At 44.8% G+C, this 26387-nt stretch overlaps 4 protein-coding genes across 7 annotated transcripts in view; 2 read left to right on the top strand and 2 right to left on the bottom strand.

Moving 5' to 3' along the window:
* ctnnal1 (catenin (cadherin-associated protein), alpha-like 1) overlaps positions 1-3954 on the top strand; it is a 34137-nt gene extending 30183 nt beyond the window's left edge. For both annotated transcript variants that reach the window (XM_078791836.1, XM_078791835.1), the window contains exons 11-19: positions 449-599; positions 761-798; positions 869-919; positions 1302-1456; positions 1575-1623; positions 1786-1842; positions 2704-2823; positions 2904-2987; positions 3068-3954. In XM_078791836.1, the coding sequence (XP_078647962.1) occupies positions 449-599; positions 761-798; positions 869-919; positions 1302-1456; positions 1575-1623; positions 1786-1842; positions 2704-2823; positions 2904-2987; positions 3068-3244 (882 nt within the window). In that variant the 3' untranslated portion in view covers positions 3245-3954. The remainder of the gene's footprint in view (positions 1-448; positions 600-760; positions 799-868; positions 920-1301; positions 1457-1574; positions 1624-1785; positions 1843-2703; positions 2824-2903; positions 2988-3067) is intronic.
* abitram (actin binding transcription modulator) lies at positions 3930-5485 on the bottom strand. Of its 2 annotated transcripts, none has more exons than XM_058046928.2 (6): positions 5302-5459; positions 5062-5113; positions 4839-4968; positions 4696-4772; positions 4545-4614; positions 3930-4480 (listed from the first exon to the last, which is right to left on the bottom strand). In XM_058046928.2, the coding sequence occupies exons 2-6, from the start codon at positions 5109-5111 to the stop codon at positions 4337-4339; spliced, it is 471 nt and encodes a 156-aa protein (XP_057902911.2). In that variant the 5' UTR covers positions 5112-5113; positions 5302-5459; the 3' UTR covers positions 3930-4336. The 2 variants fall into 2 exon arrangements, with proteins under 2 accessions (XP_057902911.2, XP_057902910.2); XM_058046927.2 differs by having other exon boundaries at positions 3936-4480; positions 5291-5485.
* Positions 5456-26303, top strand: ccn4a (cellular communication network factor 4a). Its single transcript, XM_058046924.2, has 7 exons — positions 5456-5720; positions 9244-9363; positions 22366-22645; positions 23440-23728; positions 24286-24540; positions 25047-25240; positions 25311-26303. The coding sequence occupies exons 3-7, from the start codon at positions 22598-22600 to the stop codon at positions 25608-25610; spliced, it is 1086 nt and encodes a 361-aa protein (XP_057902907.2). The 5' UTR covers positions 5456-5720; positions 9244-9363; positions 22366-22597; the 3' UTR covers positions 25611-26303.
* On the bottom strand, positions 14088-16447 carry sla1a (Src like adaptor 1a). 2 transcript variants are annotated; one of them, XM_058046925.2, is made up of 7 exons: positions 15981-16447; positions 15817-15916; positions 15634-15720; positions 15457-15560; positions 15144-15275; positions 14841-14961; positions 14088-14758 (listed from the first exon to the last, which is right to left on the bottom strand). In XM_058046925.2, the coding sequence occupies exons 1-7, from the start codon at positions 16051-16053 to the stop codon at positions 14557-14559; spliced, it is 819 nt and encodes a 272-aa protein (XP_057902908.2). In that variant the 5' UTR covers positions 16054-16447; the 3' UTR covers positions 14088-14556. The 2 variants fall into 2 exon arrangements, with proteins under 2 accessions (XP_057902908.2, XP_057902909.2); XM_058046926.2 differs by lacking the exon at positions 15144-15275.
* Positions 26304-26387: the final 84 nt, after the last annotated feature.

Below are 26387 nucleotides of genomic sequence, written 5' to 3'. Positions count from 1 at the left end.
TGGTGCGGGTGGGGGTGGGGGTGGGGGTGGGGGGCGTCTGCCGTGAGAACACACAGAATCTTCCCGTCCTGCAGGGTTGGTGTCAGGCCCTGCGGTAATGACTCCGCTCCCGAGGTCAGGGTTCAGGAAATGGATAACGTAGCGGCATGAGGAGGACCCGGGGGTGGGAGTGGGGGGCTAATTGGCTATCACGTATAACACGGCAGGGAATATCCTCATTTCCTGTGGGACAAATTAGCACCGTCATTAGCCTTCCTTCAGTGTGATGGGTTGGTCTGTCACGGACGACAAATAAAATCTTTAAATAGGCCGATCCTCCTCCTTTACGGAGCTTCACCCCAGCTGGTTTTCAAAATAAAGCTCCGTGGGGCGTACGCGTGGATAAAGCCTGTACGTTGAGGATTCTAAATAGCGGGACACAAAGCTATAAAATAATTTAACGTTTCAGATCATCTCGGCGGCCCAAACGCTGGCGCTGCACCCGTCCAGCAAGATCGCCAAGGAGAACCTGGACGTGTTCTGTGAGGCGTGGGAGTCCCAGCTGAGCGACATGGCGCTGCTCGTCCGTGAGATCGACGACGTCTTCGAGGGCAAGCGAGGTGGGGGGGCCAAAGTGCAGCCATGGCTTACCTTAGCTATGACATAAATAACCTCCTAGCATGTCTACGTGGGCTGCTTGGAGCCTTCAGTATGTTTGGACCCCCCCCCCCCCCCGGTCCATACGGACTCTGACACCTTGCCATCCTTTTTCTGCTCCCAGGAGACAAAAGACCTTATTTGTCACTTCCTCGACCGGGGGTGAGTATCCGCCAATGACACGCCTCCTTTGACGTCACCTGATCATGACACACCCCCTCCCTTCCCGCAGAAACACTCGGCTAACCTGAAGACCGCCAAGGCTGTCAAGTTGGACGCGGAGGTGAGCGTCCATGCGTCTCGGTTTTTATGTACTAACGACTACGGCTGTCAACGTTAACGCGTTAATGACGCTTTAACGGGCAATCCCTTTAATGGCGGCACATTTTGAATGTGCACTCCTCCTGTTTGACCCCCGACCGCCACCGTAGTTTGGGTGCATTACGGATGCATTTTAACAAGGATACAAAAACACTTCAGCCTGACCGACACCAGGACTAAGATGCACCGTCATAGAGTCACTTACAAAAGACGGCTTTCTCGAGGGGTGACTAGCGTGACTGATCCCTCCTGCTACCTCTTCTTATTCTCTGTCAGACCAGGTGTGTTACGTGCTTGAGTGAAGTTTTGTCAATGGCGTGTATGTTTTGTGTTTGCCCGTGCAGGAGCAGACCAGCATGGCCAAACTGGGCCTGGAGCTCCGCCTGCTGTCATCGGACGTGGACGCCGAGGTGGACAAGTGGGAGGAGCAAGAGCACGACTTCGTCCGGCAGAGCCAGAGCCTGGCTAGCATGGCCTACAACATGTACCTGTTCACCAGGTCAGCACACGCATCCTTCGCTGGTGTTTTTGTTGCTGGGTTGACTTATTTCCTTCCTTCCTTCCTTCCTTCCTTTCCTCATGTTCTGTGTTTTCTTCCCTATCGATTGATTTCCCAGAGGGGAGGGTCTGCTGAAGACGACACTCGATCTTTTCCATCAAGCCGAGGTGCGTCTGTGTCCTTTCTTCCTGCCTGTTTAAACACGGCATGATGACGTGCGCTCATTTGCACGAGTCGGCAAATGTCAGGCGGGATTGATTCCGCCACAGGAGATGAGTTCAAGAAGCGGGAGAAAACGCTGGATTGACACGCTTGTTTTCCTTCCTAAGGTTCTGTCAGAAGAAGGACTCCAGCTCAGTTCTTCCCTACAAGTCTTCTTCACTCAGGTACTGTAGGACTCAACCAGCGCCCCCTTCAGGGTCACCCCGTAAAAGTCAAGCAAGAACCCTGTTGGCTTTGACGAAAGTGTGCGGTTGCTAAAGCGGGAACATGATTGATTTTGAATGATCCAGCACAAGACGTTAGAGGTCGCTCAGGTCCAGAGTGACTAGTCTGGGTTTCGATCAAACCTGCTGGTTATTGATGTGCTTGATGGACCGGAGCTCCCGGCCGCCATTGATCCTCACAATCGATATGGTAGCTGGGTCGAAACCTTCACAAACAGTCAAATGTCTTCAAACATCTGGGACGTGATTATTACAATGAATAATTAATAAGTCTAATTAAGATTTTGAAAGATAAAATACAATAAAATATAATATTAATATAAATATAATATAAAATATATTTTTAATGTGCAATAATAAAATATGTAAATAAATACAACTAATAATTCAAAAAATTACCCTATTTAATTTTATTTATTTATCAAATTAATTATATGTATTATTTATTTTTAAATCTTGAACAAAAATTAATTGTTTCCCATGTAATTACACTCCCCCAAGCTTGCTTTTCATTCAGGTTTTCAGTTAATAAGTTGAGAAAATGTCAGAAAAAAACCCAAAATGTGAGTTTATTGTTCATGTTCTGGTAAAACAAGCAAAACAAGCCATTTTGTAAAAAAAAAGTTCTCACAAAAAAAGAAAAACATGGGAAACCACCAACCTCCAAACCTCCAAAACATTCAACAAATGAAATTCATGATTGTGTCAAATAGTCCAAAAATCCTGGTTTCCGAGCATCCCTGGAAAAGGTCACATGATGGGCCTTAGTGTGTGTTCCACATCTTTTGGTCTCCTCCTCAGTTGCTTGGAGAGGAGAAGTCAACAGTGATGTCGGAGGTGGAGAAACTGGCTTTGTTGTGTCAGCAACTGCAAACGGGGGCCAGGACCCCCGTGCAGGGCAAGACCGCCACCTTCCAGAAGGTACTGTAACTACACCCACGTGCACAATGTCCACACCTCGGCGTCTTTGTGGAGAGTTCCATGTTGTTTTTGGCCGCCAGGTGGACTCATCCATTCAGAAAACCAGAGGGGTGTTGACCCACGTGCTCAACCTCCTTCCTGTCTGCAACAAGCTCAACAGGAAGGTAAAAATAACATTCATCCGGGTGAAAACTGAGTACAAAAACCCGGATGAAATGTTGACATCTTGGTCTTCCTGGTGCAGTACAAGTCCGAGAGGAGCAGTCTGGGCTCGCCGCAGGACTGGCGAGAGCGCCAGGATGCCTCCACGCCCATCCAAGACGGCGACCGCGTCCTCAACAACAACAACAACGACGGCGACTTTGGTGTCAAACCCTTCGAGCAGCAGATGGCCAGCCTCAACCTGCTGGAGAGCAACTAAGAACCAGCCTGCTTGGGCCTGCTCCTGCCCCCCCCCCCCCCCCCCCTTCAGGCTACCTCTTCCAGGTAGCTTCTAACCTGCGCGCCCAGCTCTGTCCACTGGGAGGCGACAATCTGCCAAAAAAAAAATCCTCCAACCTCAGCGTTGTGGATTCATGGAGACTCCGAGCGCCACCTGGTGGCGTCTGCCATGCTTTCGTGTTGGTTTGTGTCCTTGTGTACAAATGTGGTGAAGATGTTGCTGCACACCAGCTAAACCCTAAAAGAGTGCGTGCATGATGCCAGCTTGTGTTCCGGACCCCCATGTCGGTGTGCTAACACTCGTACACTTGTTCTGCGTCTGTTTGTCCCAGTTTGCTTTACTATGTGCCATATTATATCGGGGCTAAAGAAAGACTTACTTGCCAAATAAGGATATTTTATCATACTAAAGGTGTCATTAATGAATGATTTATGAGCATTATCAAACCATGTTGAGTGTACTGGAAAAGATTATTGTGCGACATACTGATGAGCGTGTGAGGGTACTTGAGGTGTCAAGGAGGTACATGCTTTTTACACGTGGCAGCAGCTAAGGATGCTGGGTAATGTAGTGAGAGGTAGGACAGATGTGAAGAAATCATAGATCTAGTTTTTGGACCATCTATTCTTTTGACAAAAGGAGATAATTAAAAAAAATGACATGATGAATAAACAATATTTTTTATTAAATGTGTCTTGTTTTTTAACATATTACAAGAAAGTGCAATATCTTATAGCCATGATTTTTCAGTTGCAAATGAAAAATTATAAATAAAAAAAGTTTGCCCTATGTACAATCTAATCTAACAACATAATTAGGCCTATTGCAAAAATTGTATCATTAAAAATATATTATGTTATGCTTTTCTAACATGACCCTTGTGTTAGAACCAGCTGACCGTGTGACGCAGTGCATTTTAGCACAAGCACCATGATGAATATAGGCGGAGTTATCTTTTTTTCCCTGTAGTGGACCACGTTAGCTCGTGTCCCGAATGAAGTGGTGCATCTAATAATCGGAAGGCACAGTGCATCACTTCCACAAACCACAAAAAGTTGAAGAAAGTCTTCGTCAGGAGACCTTTGCCGTCGCTTGCACGCCGTCTCTTCCAGCTACTAGCTTCTCAAAGTCATCTCTGCTCAACAGGCTCTCGGTGATGCTCTTGCTCTCCTCGAATTTGGGCAGAATGACGGCGATGTAGCCGTCCGTGGACGGCTGTGCACACATACGCAAGTTAGAGTTAGTCACACGGGACGTGTTTCAAATATGTCCCGTTTACCTTTTCTTGCAAGAGAGCAGGTGTTTCTAGGATGTTCTCGTTGACCTCCAGCAGACGACCCCGAATGCAGCTGCCAAGATGACACAAAGTTCACTTCATGAACTGCAGCGCTCGTGCACACCGCCGCCACCTTGCGCGCCCGAGTGCTCACCTGTAGACGGTGAACTCTGCTTCATCCGTGCACGTGATCCGACACAGAGGGGCAAATTCTGTAAGAAACTGGCCTCCCTGGAGTAGACAAAAAAATGGTGAAACATGTGGAGGATAAATCAGCACATTTTGTGTGAAATGTACCCGCTTGGACTTGCCCGACACTTTGTTGTTCAAGCGGCTGCAGCCATTACTGATTTGATAATTGATTTTCTTGATTGTTCGCCCTTTCTGAAGGAGAGGGTGAGTCTCGGCTAAGGTGATAACACATATCCTAAAACAGAGACAATATATTAATGCATCTTAAATCATGCCATAATAATAATCAATACCGTGCATACAAACCCATAGTCTGTTACTGTCTTACCTGTTTGAATGCTGAAGAATGCAGTGATCCTCACACGGGTTACCCTTCATATCTACATGAGAAAATAACTATAATAAATACATGCACTTGGAAAACATTCATTTATTCTTCTTCTCCTTATAGTTGCCTAAACAGGGGTCTCGTGCTCTTGCTTCCCTTATGACAGGCTAGGCTAAGCTAGGCTAACGGAAGCGGCATTTCTTTTCAGTTTCGTTGAAAGCATATTTACCAGCTTTGTACCATCGTGTGTAGTAACGATCAATCACCGAAGGTGCTGTCCTTTCGGCATCAATCTGGCCCTCGACGTCCATTAAAAGTATTATCGGAACAGCCGGTGTCTCGATAAACTCGTACTTTTTCTTGTCGGACGACAAACGGTGTAACACAAAATGGTCCGCCCTTAACAGAAAGCCGTGTGATGTGCGCGTGTGCAAATGTTTCCGGTTATGCTTAGCGACACCCAATTAGCAAATATATTGTTATTTACTGTTAAAGTACTGTACTGTTATACTGTTGTCTTAAAAATAATACGCGTAATAAATGTATATAAGTTGTTAACATGTTAACATGTTCATTATGTTTTGACTCAGGAAGCCAAACGACAGCTAAACGGAAGTGGAATCTGTGGAAAGTTTGTCATCTTTGCCCTACCTGAGCAGGTAAGCACATATTAATATAGTTAAACTTCACATGAAGTTTAACTAATATAAAGTTTGACGCGTCGTTACAAACGATTTGGGAAGTAATAATTTGTTCCTAGCTAGCTGTGCTAACGTGTTTGTTGCCTTACAGCGCTATAAAGCGATAAAAGAGATATAATAATAATATATATAAAGAGATGGACATAAAGGACATAAAAGTGGTTGTTGCAGTGTTTTGTTCCACAAAACGGAAATCATTTAGGTAAACGTTTTTACTTTCAATACCCCCACACCGAACAGTTGCTCACGTTGTTCACTAGGTGGCAGCAAAAACCAGACAACTCCATGACAACCATGACAACTCCAAATGTCCACAAGTTCAGTGCTAAAATGTATTAAAACTAAGTTTGTCCCCCCCAATGTTTGGCCCCCATCAATGACATAGCAATCATAACTAGAATTTGGAGGGAGCATGTCTAAGGATTATGGTTAGGCCCCCCCACAGGCACACCAGACAGGCTGAGTAATGATGATTTCATCTTAAGTCTCCATAATTAAGACAAAGAGAGAGCGAGTGTAAAATGACTTTTCCGTGTATCGGCTTGTCTGCGCGCCACCGCCGGGACGGAAAGTTTTGCTGTCAGGAGCGATTTTGCTGACTTTTTCCATGACTCTCTTGGGGAAGGCTGCAGATGATAGATCGGAACCAAAAGGGGAAACTTGCATCAGCCTGAGAAGAGTAACGCTGATGTAACCGCACACTTTTTAATAAAAGTGCATGGTCATCTGAGTCACTCTTTCGGACACAATGACAACAAAAAAGAAAATGAATGACAGCTAGCAACAACATGGCTGCGCCTTTAGCCTTTCTTCCTGGTTCTTTGGAGTAAATTACTATTGGAAAAAGTAGTCAATGATCCATAAGAGCAATATTTTGGGTAACAGAGAGTGAAAATGAAGTAGTAATGAAGTAGCTATCCACACGGAAATATTTTCACATCAAAACTGCAAAGCATTTCATTGTTTCAGCCTATCGCTAGCATGGCCCAGTCATATGTATGTGTTGTGCAACTTTTGCTATGTGAGTGTGTCGATGAGGCCTTCCATGAGAAACTTTTAGACTGAAATTTCACTGAATATGTCGGTGTAAAAATAATATCGAACACTAGCCACTTGTTGCTAGGCAGAATTCTGCGCCGCCCAGCAGAACAAGGACAGGGACAGTCGGCAGGAACACAGACAGCCCTCCGAGGATTTTAGGATACATTGTAATTCATGCACAAATATGAATAAGCGCTAAAAAGGAATATGTTTTTGTCCGTCATTGTCCTCTTACCACAGGGCGTTTACAGCTTTTACAACATGGCTGTTCCTTTTTCAACCTGGAAAAGGTCCAAACACTTACCAGGAACCCATAAAAGATCCCACATTACTGGAGATTGTTATTTGTGGAACAACCTCATGAGCTTTCCTGTTTTTGCTTTTTTCCTGCAAGTTCTGCATGTGTTTATCAGTCTGCTGCTGTCTATTTGTATCTGTCAGTCTGTGTACATTCCCTGCATTTTACTACTTATTGTTGGAACGCTCCAGCGACTCCCTAAGGGTCTCCATGTCGGGGTGGGGGGTGTTCACTGGCGGGGCCGTCATCTCTGGAGTGTCTGCAGCTGCACAAGCTACTGCTTGTGAACACACACACACACACACATACACACATACACACACCTCCACGTCAGCTCCAAGCACCACAGCCAGCTTCCTCTTTGGCACGCTCCGCTCGACACGGAGCTCGTCCAGCTTGGCATCTTAGCTCGTCGTAGTCCACTAGAGTCCTGGGGAGTCATGGGGAAGGCACAACAAAGTGACGGAAAAGGTCTGTTTGTCGTTTACACCCCCCCTCCTCCCTCAGTGGTTGTTAAAAAATACATTTAAAACACATTTGCATGCTGTCAAGTGGGGGGGCTCTAACCACCAACTTTAAAGCCTTTGTAGTCGGCTGTCAAGTCAATTTCCTGGAAAAGGCGGACTGCAGGAATGGTTTAACCCGTTTGCATACATTGCCACGTGCATGCCAAGTCAACAAGTGGCGCTGTAACCTAACAAAGGCCATTTTTGATGAATGAAGGCCTGAAGAAAGCAATTCCTGGAAAAGGCGGACTTTGCGATAATATAACATTCTGTTATTATAACGTCCAAATTTCTAAAAATGTAAAAAAAATCACTTTTATAGGTGGAATTTGATCCCCCTAAACAGTCATTTTAGCTAAGATGAAGCCTGAAGAAAGTCGTTTCCTGGAAAAGGCGCAATAACAACAATGGCAAATTGAGGAAAACTACAGCAAGAAGGTTTTTTTTTAGCTAATGGGGACCAGTCTTAATATAGGTCTGACTGTGACTGCACCCCCCTCAAACCTTTGGGGACACTTTGTCATGTTATTGTATGAGAAAGTGTCTTCCTTGGTGGAAGAAAGTTGTTTCCTGGAAAAGCTGCAATGACAACAACAATGGCAAATTGAGGAAAAACTACTGTGAGAGTTTTGTCTTGGGCAGCTTCCTGTACGTACAAAAGTTTAGAGACACTTTGTTGCGTTATTGTATAAGAAAGTGTCTCCAAACTTGGGACTTTTGAACTTGAACGCATCATGATGATGTCAAAAATCGACATTTTGTAGACACTTTTTCATGTTGATATATGAGAACAGCAACCTGGAGACACTTTCTCATGTTGTTGTATGAGAATGCCATCGTGATCCACCAGTCAAAGGTTTGGAGGCACTTTGGTTTATTGCATGAGGCGGGGTCTCCAAACTTTAGAAACTGGAATTTTTGAAAATGAATTTGCCCCTTATTTTAGGGTTAAAAAAAGTGAATTTACAGGTTGATGTGTGCAGGTGGCGCTCTAACCACTAACTTGAAAGCCTAAAAAATCCAAGTTATAATAATTAGCTGCACTGGTGTGGCCTGATAGCAACATGTGCCGCATTTGCAGATGAAATTGTGGAGAACTCCCATATCAAATGTCCTGGAATGCGGTGATAAAGTCCTAAAACACGAGGCGCACACCAGGACTTGTCCAATGTGCTTTTTGCAAAAGCTTTGGGCTTGTGAGCTTTAAAAACATTCCGCTTATTATTATTATTATGAACGTACTCAGGTCTAATGGACGTGCCAAAAGGAGATGTAATCAATCATTGGGAAGCTTGTCTGCCGACTCTGCCAGAGTCGCTGATCCCTCCGGCTGTGAGAAAAGTGCGTGCTAGCATACGAGTCGGCATAAATCGTCTTTATGATGGTGATACATTTCTTAATGAAGCGCTACATGCACTTAGCGGTGACCTCCTTCAAAGTTTTGCACAATGCCGCTCGTTAGCATTATTCCTGTTAGCCTAATGTGTGTATTACTTGTTAGCTGCAGCTGTTTGGAGCTAACAGGATATTGAACATTGTTCTTGTTCTCGGAATATTCAAAAGTGAAGTTATTTCCTGTCTTGATGTCATCCACCTCGTTCATCACCTAGCCTGTCTTTCATATTTTATATCCTAGACCTTCAAGACCTGGGTGATGAATTCCTCCACATCTGTCCGCTCCAGGGAAGCTTGAACGGAAGCCAAGAGCAGAGGAAAGAACCCGGCCAGGGAGGATGCAGTGTGCTTTTTTATCCAGGTATTTAAAGCGTTCAGCCTGCCACACCAAATGTATAAATGATAGTTAGACACAAGACAAAACACATTGAAATATCCAGCACCACAGCTAGATCGCAGCCCTGCGGGGAGCTCCAGCATAGGCAGCATTTCAGACATCCACATCACAGCTTCATCATGGCGCCTTGGCAGCATCCTGTGCCGTCATTAAAGCTCCATTTCCTCACGGCTTTGGAGCCTTTCCCGCTCCTTTGGCCGCAGTAAAAATGTAACTGTGGCGCACCGTGGAGGCTTAATAAACAGAAATAAACACAAAGTCAGCAGCCAGCTTCTCTAACACTTTGCCGTATGACATGGCACCTGATGTGGAAATGGAAGAAGACCTGCTGGGCGGGAACTCAACTGGAGACTTTCCAGAATGTCCCGCCTTCCAGACTTTCCATGTGAAAATGTTTGTTTTCTTTATAAGTCTGACCTCATGCTGTCGGACTTGTTAATAAGGAGCTAAATGGCTCCTCTATTAGCGACATTACGGCCCATTACTGGATCTCGTCACATTACTTAACACCAAAAAAGACATAAATATGAAGTAATTGAAAATAGGATATAATACTTATTGTGTGTATACTATAATAATAATAATAAATATGTATAATGTAATAAATGTATATATAATTATATTATTGTAAAGTTCAGTTCAATATACAGCTTTTATTACAGTGATGGTGATTTTCCAATAAGATTATACTGTAGTTATTACAGTTATAACAGTAACAACAGTTATTACAGTTATATATGCTGCTGTTTTTGTTGTCTGTCTTTGTATTGCCCCCAGACTCCCTCCTCTACAGTACAGTATTTATTTAGCATGATTGTGCATCATGGAAATGTAATCAAATGTCCGTGACCAATGGAAGCCCGCATGATTGCACAATTCTTTTTCATGGTATTTGGGCACCTCTCTTGAGAGTAGTATCATTTGCATGCATTTTCAAGAAACATTTTATTTTTAATCGACGCAGAAGGAAGCGGTCTGCCTCAAATTCAGGGTGAGGACTTCCTTTACTTTCTAAATGGAGGTGAACACCAGGTGAACACACACTTTCTGTAACTCTTGCTTCATATGAGCCCTGAGGGGAAAGTAAATATACTGCGGCAGAAAAGTGTACACGAGTGCTACCATGTGATCGTTTCTAATTATCCAAAAGTTGAAAATGCGCGGTGAACTAAAAGCAAAGAAGAGAACTTGCATCCATCGTGGCGTGGAAGTCAGACGTTTGGACAGCTGTGAGGGAGGAAGTGAGGAGATTAGAAGAACTCGGTGTAGAGAATTGCTGTTCATTTCCTCCGCTTTGTCCTTTTCTCTCATCCCTGAGGCTGGAAAGCAGGAGACACAACATTAGACTAACATTAGACTAACATTAGACTAACATTAGACTAACATTAGACTAACATTAGACTAACATTAGACTAACATTAGACCAACATTACACCAGCATTAGACCACCTTTAGACCAACAATAGACAAACTTTAGACCAACTTTAGACCAACATTAGACCACCTTTAGACCAACATTACACCAACTTTAGACTACCTTTAGACCAATAGACCAACTTTAGACCAACATTAGACCACTTTTAGACCAACTTTAGACCAACATTACACCAACTTTAGACCAACATTAGACCACCTTTAGACCACCGTTAGACCAACATTAGACCACCTTTAGACCAACATTACACCAACTTTAGACTACCTTTAGACCAATAGACCAACTTTAGACCAACATTAGACCACTTTTAGACCAACTTTAGACCAACATTACACCAACTTTAGACCAACATTAGACCACCTTTAGACCACCGTTACACCAACATTAGACCGATTTTAGAGCGACTTTAGACCATTACACCAACTTTAGACCAACATTAGACCACCTTTAGACCAACATTAGACCGATTTTAGAGCGACTTTAGACCACCTTTAGACCAACTTTACACCAACATTAGACCGATTTTAGAGTGACTTTAGACCAACATTACACCGACTTTAGACCACCGTTAGACCACCGTTAGACCAACATTAGACCAACTTTAGACCAACTTTAGACCAACTTTAGACCAACTTTAGACCAACATTAGACCACCTTTAGACCAACTTTACACCAACATTAGACCGATTTTAGAGTGACTTTAGACCAACATTACACCGACTTTAGACCACCGTTAGACCAACATTAGACCAACTTTAGACCAACATTAGACCACCTTTAGACCAACATTACACCAACATTAGACCGATTTTAGAGCGACTTTAGATCATTACACCGACTTTAGACCAACATTAGACCACCTTTAGACCAACATTAGACCGATTTTAGAGCGACTTTAGACCACCTTTAGACCAACTTTACACCAACATTAGACCGATTTTAGAGTGACTTTAGACCAACATTACACCGACTTTAGACCACCGTTAGACCAACTTTAGACCAACTTTAGACCAACATTACACCAACTTTAGACCAACATTAGACCACCTTTAGACCAACATTACACCAACATTAGACCGATTTTAGAGTGACTTTAGACCAACATTACACCGACTTTAGGCCAACATTAGACCAACATTACACCAACTTTAGACCAACATTAGACCACCTTTAGACCAACATTAGACCGATTTTAGAGTGACTTTAGACCAACATTACACCGACTTTAGGCCAACATTAGACCAACACACCTGCACCAACTACAGTGCGGCCATTTTCGTCCCAACTTGTTTTTTATAGACTACAAACTACTGAGTGTTATCATTTCCGTGTGTGGCCCTGATTGTTACATGAATACATCCAACAGGACTTTCTTGGTTGTTTGTGTCCATCTCACGTACGTCCAAAGTAAGTACTCGTGCTGAGCGGATGTGTGTTAGGTTTTTTCTGGCTTCTTGTTAGTTTTGATGCGTCTCTGCTGCTCTGCTCTTCTGGAAGTCTTTGTTTGCTCCTCGTGTGATGATTGGCACGGAGGACAGCGTACTAGCAGTCTCCAACCTGGTCACAAGACGGTTCTTGAACTTTGAAGTACTTTACAGTACAAATGACGGCGTACATTTACTGTAGTTGCGGTGAGGACTCCCCAAGTCGCCTGACTCTACGATAGATTCTATATTGCTCTAAAAATACAGAACACAGCCTTGGGTGTGGTCAAAAGTGCCGAAAATGTTCACAGCGTGGTGTATGTTTGTGTTTATGTGTGTGTGGTCTGAGTGTGTCCAATCAGCACAGAGCAGGATAAGGACAAAGTAGCATATGCAGTACCCTTTACAAAGGGACGTATTCATGCAGCAATGTGTGGAGGCGGTGACCTCATTTAGCTACACGAGTGCTGCCATCGCCGGGTTTGAACATGTAGAAAAAGCACACAACAGTGGAAAAGCGCCTACAGCTTTCTGCTGACTCGGCATATACATGCGCTCACCGTTGCACTCATGCGTGGCGTCGACCCCCCCCCTCCCCCAGGCATTATTTGGTCTTTTAATTGAGAACAAAACGCTGAGCTTGTCTGCTCTCGCAGCTAGCTAGCTAACTAATGAGATTGTAAAAGATAAAAGTTTTTTGGATATATGACGATATATGCTAAAAATGCTGGATATTCACCCCCTCCTTTTTCACGTGCACAGTGGTGCCTCGTGTTTATTGGTCATTCCAAAGGGTCTGAGAAAAATCAAATCCATTTTCCTGTAGGACATAACTGAGGTCATAAGTCTGGAGCCAAGTCAGGTCAATTCCCAAGTCATAAGCTTTGAAATGTTTGTGTCTCCCAGAAATAATGTCATTTTAAGAATTCAATCAGACACATACTATGAATGCAGTTTTTATTTTTTTATATAAAGTAAGACGCCACAGAAAATGAGAAAGACAAAAGTTTTGTCCACATCGCTGGAAAATAATTGAAAGACACCACAAAACAGAGAGAATTATTGCTTTACTACATGTGGGAAATAATCCAAAAATAATTATGCTAATTATAGCTTTGTCTGCACACGATTCTTCTTCCACGAATCGTAGTGATACAACTCTGCCAGATGCAGGAAGTTGTTATCGATGACAGTGTTTCACAGGCCTTGCAGGAAGTATGAACTCTCCCAGACCATCCTAGTAGATACCTGTGCTTGTCTCCATTCATTTTATTTTTTCCACCAGAAAGTGAACCTTCACTCCCAGAAATGTCACATCCATGAGTGATGGAGACATTGTTTTTAAACGAAGAGATGTCTCTGGTTTGAACGCTAATGACTCATCTTTCCACTCCCCCCCGTTCGTGTTTACATTCTCAGCCACACTCAGCTTATCATCCTCGACCACTCGTCCGCCGTCTTTATTTGGACGTGTCCACTTAGTTTTGTGGTCATAATGTGTATAGGAAGTGCAAAAGACGCATTTTGTTCCTAACCCTCTTCTGTTCTGCTGCAGCGGTGATAAATATTTTCAGCTCCGTTTGTCATCTTAAAAGAATTTCTAGGCCAGCGATCAGAGGGAAAATTCAACACTTGGAAATAGCCGACAAAGGATTTTCATCACTGAATCTGAAATAACGTACAATATGACCAACACAGTTCTGTTTTTGAATGGTGCAAGAGCTGCACAGTACAGAACATACAGTGTACTATACGTATGTACTTGATGGGGCAGCTTTGGTGACTTACTATGTGATGTAAGTCACACTGGTCTATCAATGTGAATGAATGTTGTTGACGCTGGGCCGTGGTCAGAGAGGCTGTCGGCGGCCATCGGCAACCACCTTTCCGTCAGACCAGCCCAGGAACCAATTAACCGTGATAAACCAGGGATTACCGTACTTGCAAGCAAAGAGCGGTCCAATCGTTTGGTGTATGCCGGGGTTCGTGTAATGGCGTTCAAACATTACAAGTATGAACGCACGCTCAAGCCTGGTCTACGCTACTGCGTAGTCACTACATGGTCCCGCTTGACTCCACTGTACCGCTCAATGAGTCCGTCTTCCATTTAGCTTGTAGTCCAGAGTTATACAGAGAGGGAGAATCGGAGAAGGCATTCCCGAAAGGAACGCGTTGTATGGACACTTGTATGAGAAGGAGTAAAGCAAGCCTGGCTAATGTACACTGATGGCTTAAACCAGGCTTTAGGCTAAAGTATAAAACCAGCAGCTAGTGTAGGAGAAGTCTTTTCATCGGACCCTAGAGGTCATCATAGTCAATGTTGGCCAGGCCGTTTTTGGGCAATGTGTAAACAGATTTGCTCTTCCTCTTCCTGTTTTCCCCCTTCACGCGTTGGGCTTCCTGGTGATATCCGGAAAAGGACAGGTAGTCGGCCATGCTATTCCTGACGCCGTAGCTCACCATGTTGTTGTGGTGGTCGCCCGTGCTGGTCAGCTGCATCCTGGTCGGGAAGACGTTAAACATAATGAGCGGTGTTCCAAAAGAGACGGCGGTGTCTGTGGTTGTGTTTGTTTCCAGCTCGCCTGTCTATTTTATTCCAGTCAAAGTGGCACCTCATGACGACTGGCGGCTCGCCTGCTGCTGGAGTCGTTGGGTTGGACAAACACGGAGAGGTCAAGACGCAGCACATGCCATCCGCTGTGTCTTTAAAATGAAGCAAAAGTGGCCTTCAAGTTTAGAAAACATCAACGGAAATAAGTTCCGCCACTTAGGTCGGTGTATGTGTGGTCTGCATGGAAAAATGCACATTTCCTGTTTGACCCAGTGCCAGACAACGCAGTCAGCCACTGATAAGAAACATTTCTACTGCTAGCCACGTCCCTCACCGGAGTAGTGGTTGATCATGTGCTCCAGGCACTGGAAGGTGAGGCGAGGCGAGATGTAGTACCAGTTGTTGTCCAGCCTGGAGATGCGATAGTGCTTGATGGCGTTGTGCTTGACCGAGAGCACGTACTTACCTGAAAACAGAGTCATTGGAGCTTTCAGTGGGGAGTTATTTTGAGGAAGTTGTGGCGGGTTTAAAAAGGAAAGCAGAAGTTGGCCGTCCTGTGAACGTCTTCACACGCTTAGTCACTGCAGACTTTTGCTGAGTCATGAAAGGATGTCAGACGGATAAGAAGTTCAGGTCACGTTCCTCACCTCTCTCTGTGGCGTTCTCCCGCACCAGAAAGGAGCCCACCCTGTTGCCGGGTAGAAGAAGCAGCTTCTCAGCATCACACCTCGTCACCCCCTCAAACAGCCAACTGATGGATCGGTTCTTAAATCAGTCGCCATGGACTCCGTCTTTGTGCGAGGTGGATTTGCAGGGGTACCTACCCGTGGTACACTTTGGCCACGAGGCTATTGGGGATGTAGCTCTCCTTCCCTGTCTGGAGGGAACCCACCTTCCACCAGTAGGCGTCCCTGAGCGCCAACCAAAAGTGAAGAACAATCATGAGCCTCTGCGGTTCTCTGCTCAACAGACCAAATGTGAAGATTCAGATACGTAGATGGCCGTACTGCGAGATGATGCTGAGCTTCTCCCCCATCTTGAAGATGGGCTCGCTGACTTCTGGAGGCGGATAGTCGGCGAGTACTACGGCCACGTTGTCCTCTGCCCCTAGACACCAGACAGTTGACGTAGCATCAAACGGGACGTCCAGTTTTGCTCTTTGAGGTCTCACCTTCCTGGGGGCTGCCGGGGTCTCTTGTGTGGTCTTTGTGGCGGCCGCCCATGCTTCGCATCACGTTGCCCATCCTCCACTTGGACCACACTCAGGATCGGCCTGATGTGACGGCAGGCTGGTTAACGCTCGTCGCTGATCTCACTTAATTCGCCATGTACAAGCCAAACACGTTGACATCAGTAGTCCTGGGACATGTTAAACCGACCACGGTGTTTTCATGTCTGACGTCTAGAAGAGTAATGACTTGTCAAGAGCCTGCATGGGACTGACAACACACTTCCTGCCGCAAAATGAGGAAGAAGACCAGCCGCCACCGTTTGGCTCAGCCCAAGAAAACATACTTCTTGAAAACAACCTGAACCTTCAAATCCATTTCTAAACTCTGGAGTATTTCATCTTTTCATGAGCGACTTCATGATTAAATGCCTCCCAACCTCGATTACAAAAAGAAAGTGAGGGACCATCTCAAGACGTCAACAGTAATAATCCTCTGTGACAAACTCATTACCGTCAGCAAGTGTCTTCCCCAGGACTTTAGGCCTCTTTCTCCAAAATGCCTTTACTGGCTACTGTTGTACCACTAGTAGTAATTGTACAGCTTGAATAGCACTCCAGATTTACTATTCATCTGCGTCTTTAGGGGATAGACATCTTCATCCACAAAGTGCTCCTAACAGCTGTCTCTCCAGCAGGTGTTTGCAGATGTTAAAACTCCTTCAAAGCTAATATTTAGCTGTCAGGGGCTTCCCGGTGGCTTACAAAACCTTCAGAACTTGATTGATGTTGGTTGTTATAGTGCACGTTGGGGAAGTCATCACCAATTTTAAAGAAGGTGAAAGGTTTGGAAGCGGTTCATAACGGCAGATGCTTTCCCTCTGTGGCGCACTTCCACACCCTGCGTCTAAAATTACTAAATTACCAACTGGAAAGATGTGCCAGACTTTTTTTTTTCTCTGAGCCCATCGGTCTGATGTGCTCGTTTTTTCTCCCCAAATGTTCTTTTTCGCCCCTTACGCACCGCACATGCTGCACCACCAGCGGTTAGTGCCGCTGACTGGGACTGCGGATAAGTCAGCCTGACCTCACTGGATCTGGAAAAACCACAAAAGACGGCGACATGCCGTGCTTTTGTTGTATGCTAATGATATGTTACGCTACATGGATGTTGCTGCTGTTCGTCGTGATCTCTTTGGTGTTGCCGTTGCTGCCAAGTACCCTGGAAACTCTAAGATAGAATCTTTAGGATTTTGTGGTCAATGAAAACCAAATCGCATGGAAATTGAAGCCATTTTTTCCCCATAGGAAATAATACAAATGTAACACATCTGTTGTAGACACCCAAAATATTAACTAAATCACATTTTATAGAGAATAATTATAGGAACTAGGAAATAATGCGAAAAAATAATGTGAAAGTAAGTGTACCTCGGTTTTTGGCATTCATTTGTCCCAAAAGTTTGAGGCAGACGGAAAGAAAGTTGTTCAATTAGGTATTTGACTACAATTTTCTGCAACAAAAGTTGGGCAAAAAACAAAGCAAATTTTCCCATAAGTTATGTCAATCTAATGAATGTGTTTAGTTGATGGAACCTCGGTTTTCATCATTCATTTTCTTCCTGAAGGACAACTGAAAACCGCAATGTATGAAAACTGAGGCAAATTTTAAATAAATAATGAAAATCCAGCTTATTTGTTCCAGATATCCAAAAATATTAACAAAAAATACATTTTATATGGAAGATCCCAGAAATGTGTCCAAAATACGTTACGTAAAATATGTTAATTGAAATCCCAGACGTGAGGCATTAAGTCCAGTAGAAAAATAAGGAAACGGCTGGTTATGTCAGCTTTGCGACGGAAAGCGTTACTCATGCGCATGACATCAGGAACCACGTCCGCCGTCATCCGGCACACGGCGTGGTGTTGCCGCCGTAATGCCGCCGTTAGCTGCTGAGGTTATTGCAGGATAGATGAGACATGGTGCGGTAGAGTCCACTCATGTTGCCAAAGAGTGAAAGTCTTCCTCAATGCGAGGCCCCACCTGTGCGTTTTATCCCTCAAGGCAGGGATAATGCCAGCCTTTACAACCCGGGCCGGGTAACGACGGGTTACCTTGCCAACCGGGCCCCTGCCAAGCCCATAATGAGCTCCCTTCAGCCATCCAGATGGGGATGGAGCATTTATCGCTGTGTCATCATCTATTACCCAGTCATTACACGCCAGCCAGCTATTTTCACGACGTGCGTTTTCACTGTGCACCTGTGGAAGACCAGGGCGAGTCCGCCACTCCTCTTTTGGAAGCCAGTAAAGCCTCTGAGCCACATCTGATAACATCTCATCCTCACCACAGAAGCGTCATTCTGGAGTGATGTTAAAGCCATCAGAGAGCGAGGGCTCGGTAGTCCCCGGCTTACCCCCGTGATGCACCTACCGCAGGTCCGCTGAAGCCAAGCATCTGTTACGTAATGAAGGGAAGGCTTCATTCCAGGCGTCCGTTTCCACTGGCTGCTTGTCAGATTCCCTGCTGTCCCGCTGGCACTTCCTCGAGGATCTTTTGACTCCTTCTCGGGAGCATTCCACACTGGAATGCCAGCATTTCTTCACTCTGTCATCCCAAGCCAGGCAGAGCCACTCTTTGTGTTTGCACACACAGGACTGCCTCATTCGTACCCGGATTCTGCCGGACCCTTTCCAATCCCGGCAAAGGAAATACCGTCAAACCCAGTTCATGTCAAATTCAGTTGACAAGGACTCAGTTTCAGTGACTCACAGGCTGGCAAAGACTTTAGCCTCACTCACTCACAAGTATTTGCTTGACCTTCACTGACAAAGACTAGTTTCACGGCATCATGGGTTGACGAAAACTAGTTTCATGGGTTGACAAAGACTAGTTTCATGGGTTGACAAAGACTAGTTTCATGGGTTGACAAAGACTAGTTTCATGGGTTGACAAAGACTAGTTTCACGGCATCATGGGTTGACAAAGACTAGTTCCACTGCACCATGGGTTGACACAGACTAGTTTCATGGGTTGACAAAGACTAGTTTCATGGGTTGACAAAGACTAGTTTCATGGGTTGACAAAGACTAGTTTCACGGCATCATGGGTTGACAAAGACTAGTTTCACGGCATCATGGGTTGACACAGACTAGTTTCACTGCACCATGGGTTGACACAGACTAGTTTCATGGGTTGACAAAGACTAGTTTCATGGGTTGACAAAGACTAGTTTCACGGCATCATGGGTTGACACAGACTAGTTTCACTGCATCATGGGTTGACACAGACTAGTTTCACTGCATCATGGGTTGACACAGACTAGTTTCACCGCATAATGGGTTGACTAAGACTAGTTTCACTGCATAATGGGTTGACTAAGACTAGTTTCACGGCATCGTGGGTTAACAAAGACTAGATTCACTGCATCATGGGTTGACTAAATCCACTTTCCAACTTCACTACGACTCTCACCTTCTCATTGACCTTTGGTGTTCATCTACAGACGCATCATCTAGAGAACCCGCTAATGACTAGCGCTCTTCTCAGCCACTAGGGGGACTATCTGTCTTCCAACTATGAATCGCTGTGATTTATGAGACCATTTAAAGCAACACGCTAGAAAGTACACATGATGACCCCAGAAGTGGTAGGCGTGGGTTGACGGCGAGCCAGCCAAGATAAACACTCCAAAGACAAAGCATTCCTACAGTAGGCGGAGCTCACACAATCAAGACCTCAAAAAGTCAGCCATTTATATCCCAGACAGACTGAGAAAGTGTTTGTTTCCTGCTCAAAGGAACGTCGGTGTTTGTTTAGTATGACAGCCAGAGAAACCTCCACTCGGCAGCGTCGGAGCCTGTTAGCGCCCGCCAAGAAGAACCAAGCCTGCTCTCTGAGTCCTTGATCAGATATGGAGACAGGCATGTGTGGGCCCCCTCGCCGGTGCGACATCTTCACGCATCGACACGCTTTAAGGGATTGGAATCTTCTTCGTTTAGATGTAAATACCAGGATTTAAATGAGCCTTTTGGAGTTCAACAGAAAATGCCAGATGCTAACGTTCATTTGAGACTTATTGGTTATGCATATTGGTTGAGTTTTTGTCCAGCACCCGGAGTCAGTGAAACATCTTCATTGAATACTCGTGAGTTGATGAAACTCAAGTCTTCATTGAATACTCATGAGTCAGTGAAACTCAAGTCTTCATTGAATACTCATGAGTCGGTGAAACTCAAGTCTTCATTGAATACCCGTGAGTTGGTGAAACTCAAGTCTTCATTGAATACTCGTGAGTCGGTGAAACTCGAGTCTTCATTGAATACTTGTGAGTTGGTGAAACTCTCATCTACGTCAAGAACTTGTGAATCACTCAAATTTGTGTCTTTGTCCAATCCTGAGTTATTGAAACTGGAGTCTTTTTGGAGCGCCTGTGAGCCTTCATTGTGCTCACGTTAGTCAGTGAGACTCGACTCTTTGCCAAGCAATTGTAAGTCAGAGTCTTTGGGTGAGTTAGTGAAATTGGATTCTTTGTTCAACACCGATGAGTCAGTGAAAATTGAGTCTTTGCTGAATACTCGCGAGTCAGTGAAGCTATTGTCTTTGTCAACTGAAGGTCTCCGTGAGTCACTGGAACTGGATTTTACTGAGCTCATGTCAGTCAGTGTAACCAGAGTCTTTGTCAACCCATGAGTCGCTGTAACTGGAGTCTTTGTCAAGTACCCATGAGTCAGTGAAACTCTAATCCTCTTCGAATACTCTGGAATCAGTGAAACTCTACTCTTTCTCAACCTGCGAGTCAGGGAAACTTGAGTCTTTGTCGAGCACCCGTGAGTCACTAAAATTTTGTCAACCCATAAGTCAGACAGTTTGTTGAGCCTGTGATGCAGTTCGGGCAGAAATCAAATAGATTTTATTGATAATGCTCCAGCAAGAAGAAGATGTGCTGCTTTTTCATGAATACATTTCAGCTAGCAGTAGCCGGGGTGAGTGCGTGAACAAGTTAACGGAGACGAGTAGCCGCGAGTCCCGATTCAGTAATGACTCGTTCATAGCCGGCCCACCTTTGACCATTGCATAGCTGACCCAGTGTTGAGCTGCTGTGCGGGTTCACGCCAGGCTGGAGCATTCTTTCTCTGGCCAGAGCTGCGAGCTGCTTTTCTTTTTGCGTGTGTGTGTGTGTGTGTGTGTGTGTGTGTGTGTGTGTGTGTGTGTGTGTGTGTGTTCATGAGCTGTCGACCGCAGCTATATAAAGTGTCTATAATTAGCGGACCGGTCTGTACATACGTTCAAATAAGCGAGGCAGCTGAAGCACAGAGGCCTCGCGTGAGCTTACGTCTACTCTGAAATCCCAAGAATCAGACAATGAAGCCAAAAATGCCAGGAAATGTGGAAGACGTTAGACGAGAAAACACCCTGGTACCTTTTTTTTACTGCCTGATTTGTCTTTTTTCAAACTGCAAAGTACATTTCGTGTTGCCATTCTTTTTCCTGACTGTCGCTAGGCAGAATTCACAGGGCTCAATTATTACTGCCCCAAAAGGAAGTGGGTCGCTCTGTATAAATGGTAACAATCAATAGTTCCCCCGTTCTGATGTCTTTCCTTGAATGTGGCACCCTTGCAGGCTCCTCTGGCCGTTCCTTAATGTTCCCGACTCCGCTTAACTTTGAAGCGCAAACATTCCCGTCACGGAGTTTTCAATTTGGGGCTTTAATGAGGGGATTTTCCGTTTTAGAGACCAAAATAGTCAGGTCATATTCTTCATTTCCTTCAGTGTAAAAGGTACTGGATTATTTGGCACCTTAGCATGTAGCATTAGCATAAGTTCTTATGCTATACGGGTTTGCGTGGATGGCTTAAAGGTTGTTCCGTGTGCCTCCGTGTTTGGACAACTTTATTCACAGAGTTAGCATATTAGCATTGAGGATAATTCCATCCAGAAGTCTGGCGGATGTGAGACCGGAGCGGTCCAAAGACAGCGGAACTGAGACGTCGGGGAATAGCAGCTTCGACTTGGATGTGGGTGACATCATTTATTGTTGTTGTCCACGTGTGCAGCGCTATTGCTGGGCAAATTATTCATCTTTCTCACAGAGGATGGAAGGACCTGTCGGATCGTGACCTTCAAATGATGTCATAGAAGCATTTATTTTCTTGTATTCTGCCTTTCAGTGCCAAAATTCCGACTCATAACGAGCCAAAATGAACCAAAAACACATTTTTCCCTGTGGAGCACAGCGGCCACTCGCCATGTTAGCTAATTGCAGAGGACAAAATGGCTTACATGTGTATTTTTTTCTTTTAGTTTAAAGTTTAAATCAAAAGAATGTTTTCAAAGCCATCACGTGCGGCCTTTGTGAAGAAGCTTTGAACTGGACTTTCAGGTCCTGGAGGAGGCGAGCCAGGATGGGAGGAGCAGGGAGAGGCCAGCCTGACAGGAGGAGGAGCTGCCACGGTGAAAGTGGAGCAGAAGGGGCGTGTCCTTGCGGGCCCACATCATCGTGGTCTCTGAACAGGTCGCCGCCTCAGACTGAGATGCTGCAGCCAGGCGACGGAGGACGATGCGGAGGATGTGAGGAGCAGATGACCTGTCGCACGTGAGGCTGCTCACTAGGGATGAGTTGGCTCCTCTTGTGCATTCTCACTGCAGTCGGGATTCGACAGGTTGGATGACGTTTCTATTTATGCAGTAGCTTACACTCAGAAATGTCAAATAATCTGTGTAATACTGTGTATATGATGGGGAACTATGACTGCTGTATTATTAGCAGCAGGCTGTGGCAGATTGACTGTCCTTTAAGGTCATCTTTGGCGACCCCAAGTGGCCGTCCTTTGTACTGCGTCTCTAATGGCTAACAGTGATAAGCAAGAAGCAAAATGTCATGACAAAAATGAAATCAGCTGTTGTAAAAGTTGTAAAACAGTAAGACGTTTAGCCCTTTAATGCTGCCCCAGGGAGACGTCGGATGTGACCAGAGGGCGACAGGAAGCCGCGGGTCAGACATGCACGGACATGACGCTCTTCGCCGCTTCTCACCTTGTTTTATTAGCAGCTGCGCCAGACTACTTTAAGGCCTTTCTTCTCCTTCTCATGTATCATTTAGGATATTATGTCATTTTAATTCCTGACAAAAAGAACAACATGTCTTTTTGAACACCTTATAACGGGACTGTCTGTGGGTGGAGCTTGTACAGCAGATGGCATCTTCTTAACGCCTTATACGGACCCCACATTGACTCGGGGAGCTTGGATGCTGGTGCCTTGGAGGATTGCTATGCTATACTGTGATGCATTAGCCCTCAATGTATGCATTTCCTTTACTGTCCGTGAAAAAATGTTTTAATGGACAGCAGCGTCTCTCAGCATTCATTATTCTAAGAACGCCTGATAATTAATAATCATCCTTCATAATAAACATGGTGAGGCCGCTTCATATTTCCCCGCTTCCTCTCCGCAGGCCATCTCCCAGAATTCCACTGCCATGGCGCCGGCCTCCACGGCCCCGCCCCCGTCGGTGGAGCCGTACAACCGCACCCAGTACTGCAAGTGGCCCTGCCAGTGTCCCGCTCGGCCCCCCGCCTGCCCGCCGGGCGTTAGCCTCCTGACGGACGGCTGCGACTGCTGCAAGGCCTGCGCCCGGCAGGTGGGCGAGGCGTGCAACGAGGCGGACACGTGCGACCACCACAAGGGCCTGTACTGCGACTACAGCTCGGACAAGCCGAGGTACGAAAAAGGAGTGTGTGCATGTAAGTGTTGCTCCGACAAAATGACCTTCACACACTTTTACTGACCTCTGCCAAGGAAAGAATTGTTGTTGCTGCTGTGTATTTACAAAATGGCCACATTTCTCGAGGCCTGGCACAGAGATGCTGCAGAGCACACAGAGCGGCGGGGACCAAACTGTTTCACACCAAAGTGTCATGGCTGCCAGTTCACCAACAAACTAGCCGGCGAAATAAACAACATTTCTTTAGCCTTGGCGGAGGTCTGCATGCCCACAAGTGTCAGTCATATGATGATGATGATGATGATGATGATGCATACGTCTATGTATTTGAATGCTTATACATGCAAATACATTTTGAAGATATAAGGTGAACATTTTAAAATAAATCAATCAAAATAAAAACATATGTATAGCGTTTGGGAATGTGGCTAATGGAAAAGCGAACGAGCACCCTCCTGTGGCTCAAAAGCGAACTGCAGCAATATCACCCATAGTGATGTACAAACTTGATGATTTCATGTTGTGGGAAGTTTGGTGTTATCTGCTGACACTAACCCCCTACCCCCCCGCCTCCAGACATGGTGGGCACGGGTTGCGAGCACGACGGCGTCATCTACCGCAACGGCCAGAGCTTCCAGCCCAGCTGCAAGTACCAGTGCGTTTGCGTCAACGGCGCCATCGGCTGCGTGCCGCTCTGCACCGAGTCCCGGCCCCCTCGCGTCTGGTGCCAGAGCCCGCGCCGGGTCAAGGTACGCGGCCGGTGCTGCGAGCAGTGGATCTGCGACGAGCCCAGGAGGGGGCGCAAGACGGCGCCGCGGCACGCCGTGGAAGGTAGGGCGCTATTTCAGCTTTCTTCCTCTAAATGTTCTTCTGCTCATTTTCTCATAACAATATTTATTTGTTTTTACTGTATTTTTAAACGTACGTTAAAAAAATGTTTTTTTCTCATTAGAATACTACTTTTTCTCCTAATATTTTGACTTTATTCTCTTAGCATGACAGTAGTTTTCACCCAACATTTTCAAGTTTTTTCAAGTCAACGATCTATTTGTAACGATTACTTTATTCTCATAATGTTTTGACTTTAATATGGTAACATTATTGTTATTCGTTATTTTTCTGCAACAGAATTTTCCAGACATGACAACTTTATTCATTGTTTTTTTAATGAAATTAATTTCCATTTTTAATGAAATAAATTTCCAATTTTATGTTATCATCGAAAACGTTCTCTTATATATTATGACTTATTAAATTACATTACATTACATCAATTCAACCTTTCAATCAACCTTGATCTATATGGAGTCATGCGTCCCTGCTCTCTGTCTCCAAAGCCGCCCCGGCTGAGCTGAGCGGCTGGCACAAGAACTGCGTGAGCCAGACCACCTCGTGGAGCCCCTGCTCGAAGACGTGCGGGCGCGGCCTGTCGCTGAGGGTCTCCAACGCCAACGAGCGCTGCGAGCCGGTCAAGGAGTCGCGGCTGTGCAACCTGAGGCCGTGCGAGGTGGACATCGTCAAGCACATCAAGGTAGGACCCATCAGGAACGCGTCCGTCGTTAAGCGTGGTATGAAAACGTACCGGCGGTGTGTCCGTGCAGCCCGGCAAGAAGTGCGTGAACATCTACCGCCAGGAGCAGCCGTCCAACCTGACCATCTCGGGCTGCACCAGCAGGAAGCGGTACCGGCCCAAGTTCTGCGGCGTGTGCACGGACGAGCGCTGCTGCATCCCCTACAAGTCCAAGACGGTGGACGTGGACTTCCTGTGCCCCGACGGCTCGGCCCTCACCTGGAAGATGATGTGGGTGCAGGCCTGCTTCTGCAACCTCAGCTGCAGGAACCCCAACGACATCTTTGCCGAGCTGGAGAGTTACTACGGCTACCCGGAGGTCGTCAACTGACCCCTGACTTCATTCTCCTACTCCGTGCATCCTTTCCTCTTCTGCACCTTTTTCCTTCTGCCGGCTGCAATTTCCACGTGGACTTATCAAGACTAAATGCTAAGTGTCCTTACTCTATTTTTTTCTTTTTTACCCTTTACAGGACTTGGAAATAACCCTCCAAAATATATATTCTATATATTTAAAGAACTAGTTTTTTTCTGTATCTTAAGAGTGCTTTTTAAAATATATATTTATGATACCAATACATTTGTGGAATATTCTTTTCAATTGTTTTTATGAAAATGTTCTTTTACATTTTTTTTGCTTTTTTATTATATAATACTTTGATTAATGAAATTATTTATACATAATATAGTTTATATTTTTCATGTCCAAAATGTGACCTAGAATAGATGATATCAAAATATTTGGGTTTCTACTAGATTATAGTGGAGTATCTTTTACATTAATTTTACATTGTGACATTAAATACAAAACATAGATATCTAAATGTCATCTTCTTCATTTGAATATTGTATCATTTTTGTTTCAATTTTACTTATTAAAACTGATTATGAGCTGGTAAACATTTTAATTACTTCCATTTTTCCAATATTTGTATTTAATATCAATGAAGAATGAATATACATATTTTATTGATATTTAAAATTAATGACATTAAATACATCAAAATGTAATATTTTTTACTTCACTGTAGAATTTTGTTTAAAATGTAGTTGATTATAGTGGAACATATTTTTTTTAATGTTGCAAAATATTTGTATTTTATTTAAT

The sequence above is a fragment of the Doryrhamphus excisus genome, linkage group LG7 (genome assembly GCF_037039965.1).
Source record: "Doryrhamphus excisus strain RoL-2023G ecotype Guam linkage group LG7, RoL_Dexc_Guam_v1.1, whole genome shotgun sequence".
NCBI classification, from domain to species: Eukaryota; Metazoa; Chordata; class Actinopteri; order Syngnathiformes; family Syngnathidae; genus Doryrhamphus; species Doryrhamphus excisus.
The sequence above is the reverse complement of the archived record's forward strand: the minus strand, read 5'-3'. Positions and strand labels throughout refer to the sequence as shown.

Excerpts from the sequence above, each read along its gene's own strand:
- abitram (XM_058046927.2), bottom strand. The coding sequence starts at position 5,372 with ATGGACGTCGAGGGCCAGATTGATGCCGAAAGGACAGCACCTTCGGTG. Across the intron at positions 4,773-4,838 it reads TGTCGGGCAAGTCCAAGCGG|GGAGGCCAGTTTCTTACAGA; the intron begins GTACATTTCACA and ends TGTCTACTCCAG. Across the intron at positions 4,615-4,695 it reads GCAGAGTTCACCGTCTACAG|CTGCATTCGGGGTCGTCTGC; the intron begins GTGAGCACTCGG and ends TCATCTTGGCAG.
- sla1a (XM_058046925.2), bottom strand. The coding sequence starts at position 16,053 with ATGGGCAACGTGATGCGAAGCATGGGCGGCCGCCACAAAGACCACACA. Across the intron at positions 15,276-15,456 it reads GGAGAACGCCACAGAGAGAG|GTAAGTACGTGCTCTCGGTC; the intron begins GTGAGGAACGTG and ends CTCTGTTTTCAG. Across the intron at positions 14,962-15,143 it reads CATGATCAACCACTACTCCG|ACACAGCGGATGGCATGTGC; the intron begins GTGAGGGACGTG and ends TTCATTTTAAAG.
- ccn4a (XM_058046924.2), top strand. The coding sequence starts at position 22,598 with ATGAGTTGGCTCCTCTTGTGCATTCTCACTGCAGTCGGGATTCGACAG. Across the intron at positions 22,646-23,439 it reads CTGCAGTCGGGATTCGACAG|GCCATCTCCCAGAATTCCAC; the intron begins GTTGGATGACGT and ends TCCTCTCCGCAG. Across the intron at positions 23,729-24,285 it reads CGAAAAAGGAGTGTGTGCAT|ACATGGTGGGCACGGGTTGC; the intron begins GTAAGTGTTGCT and ends CCCCGCCTCCAG.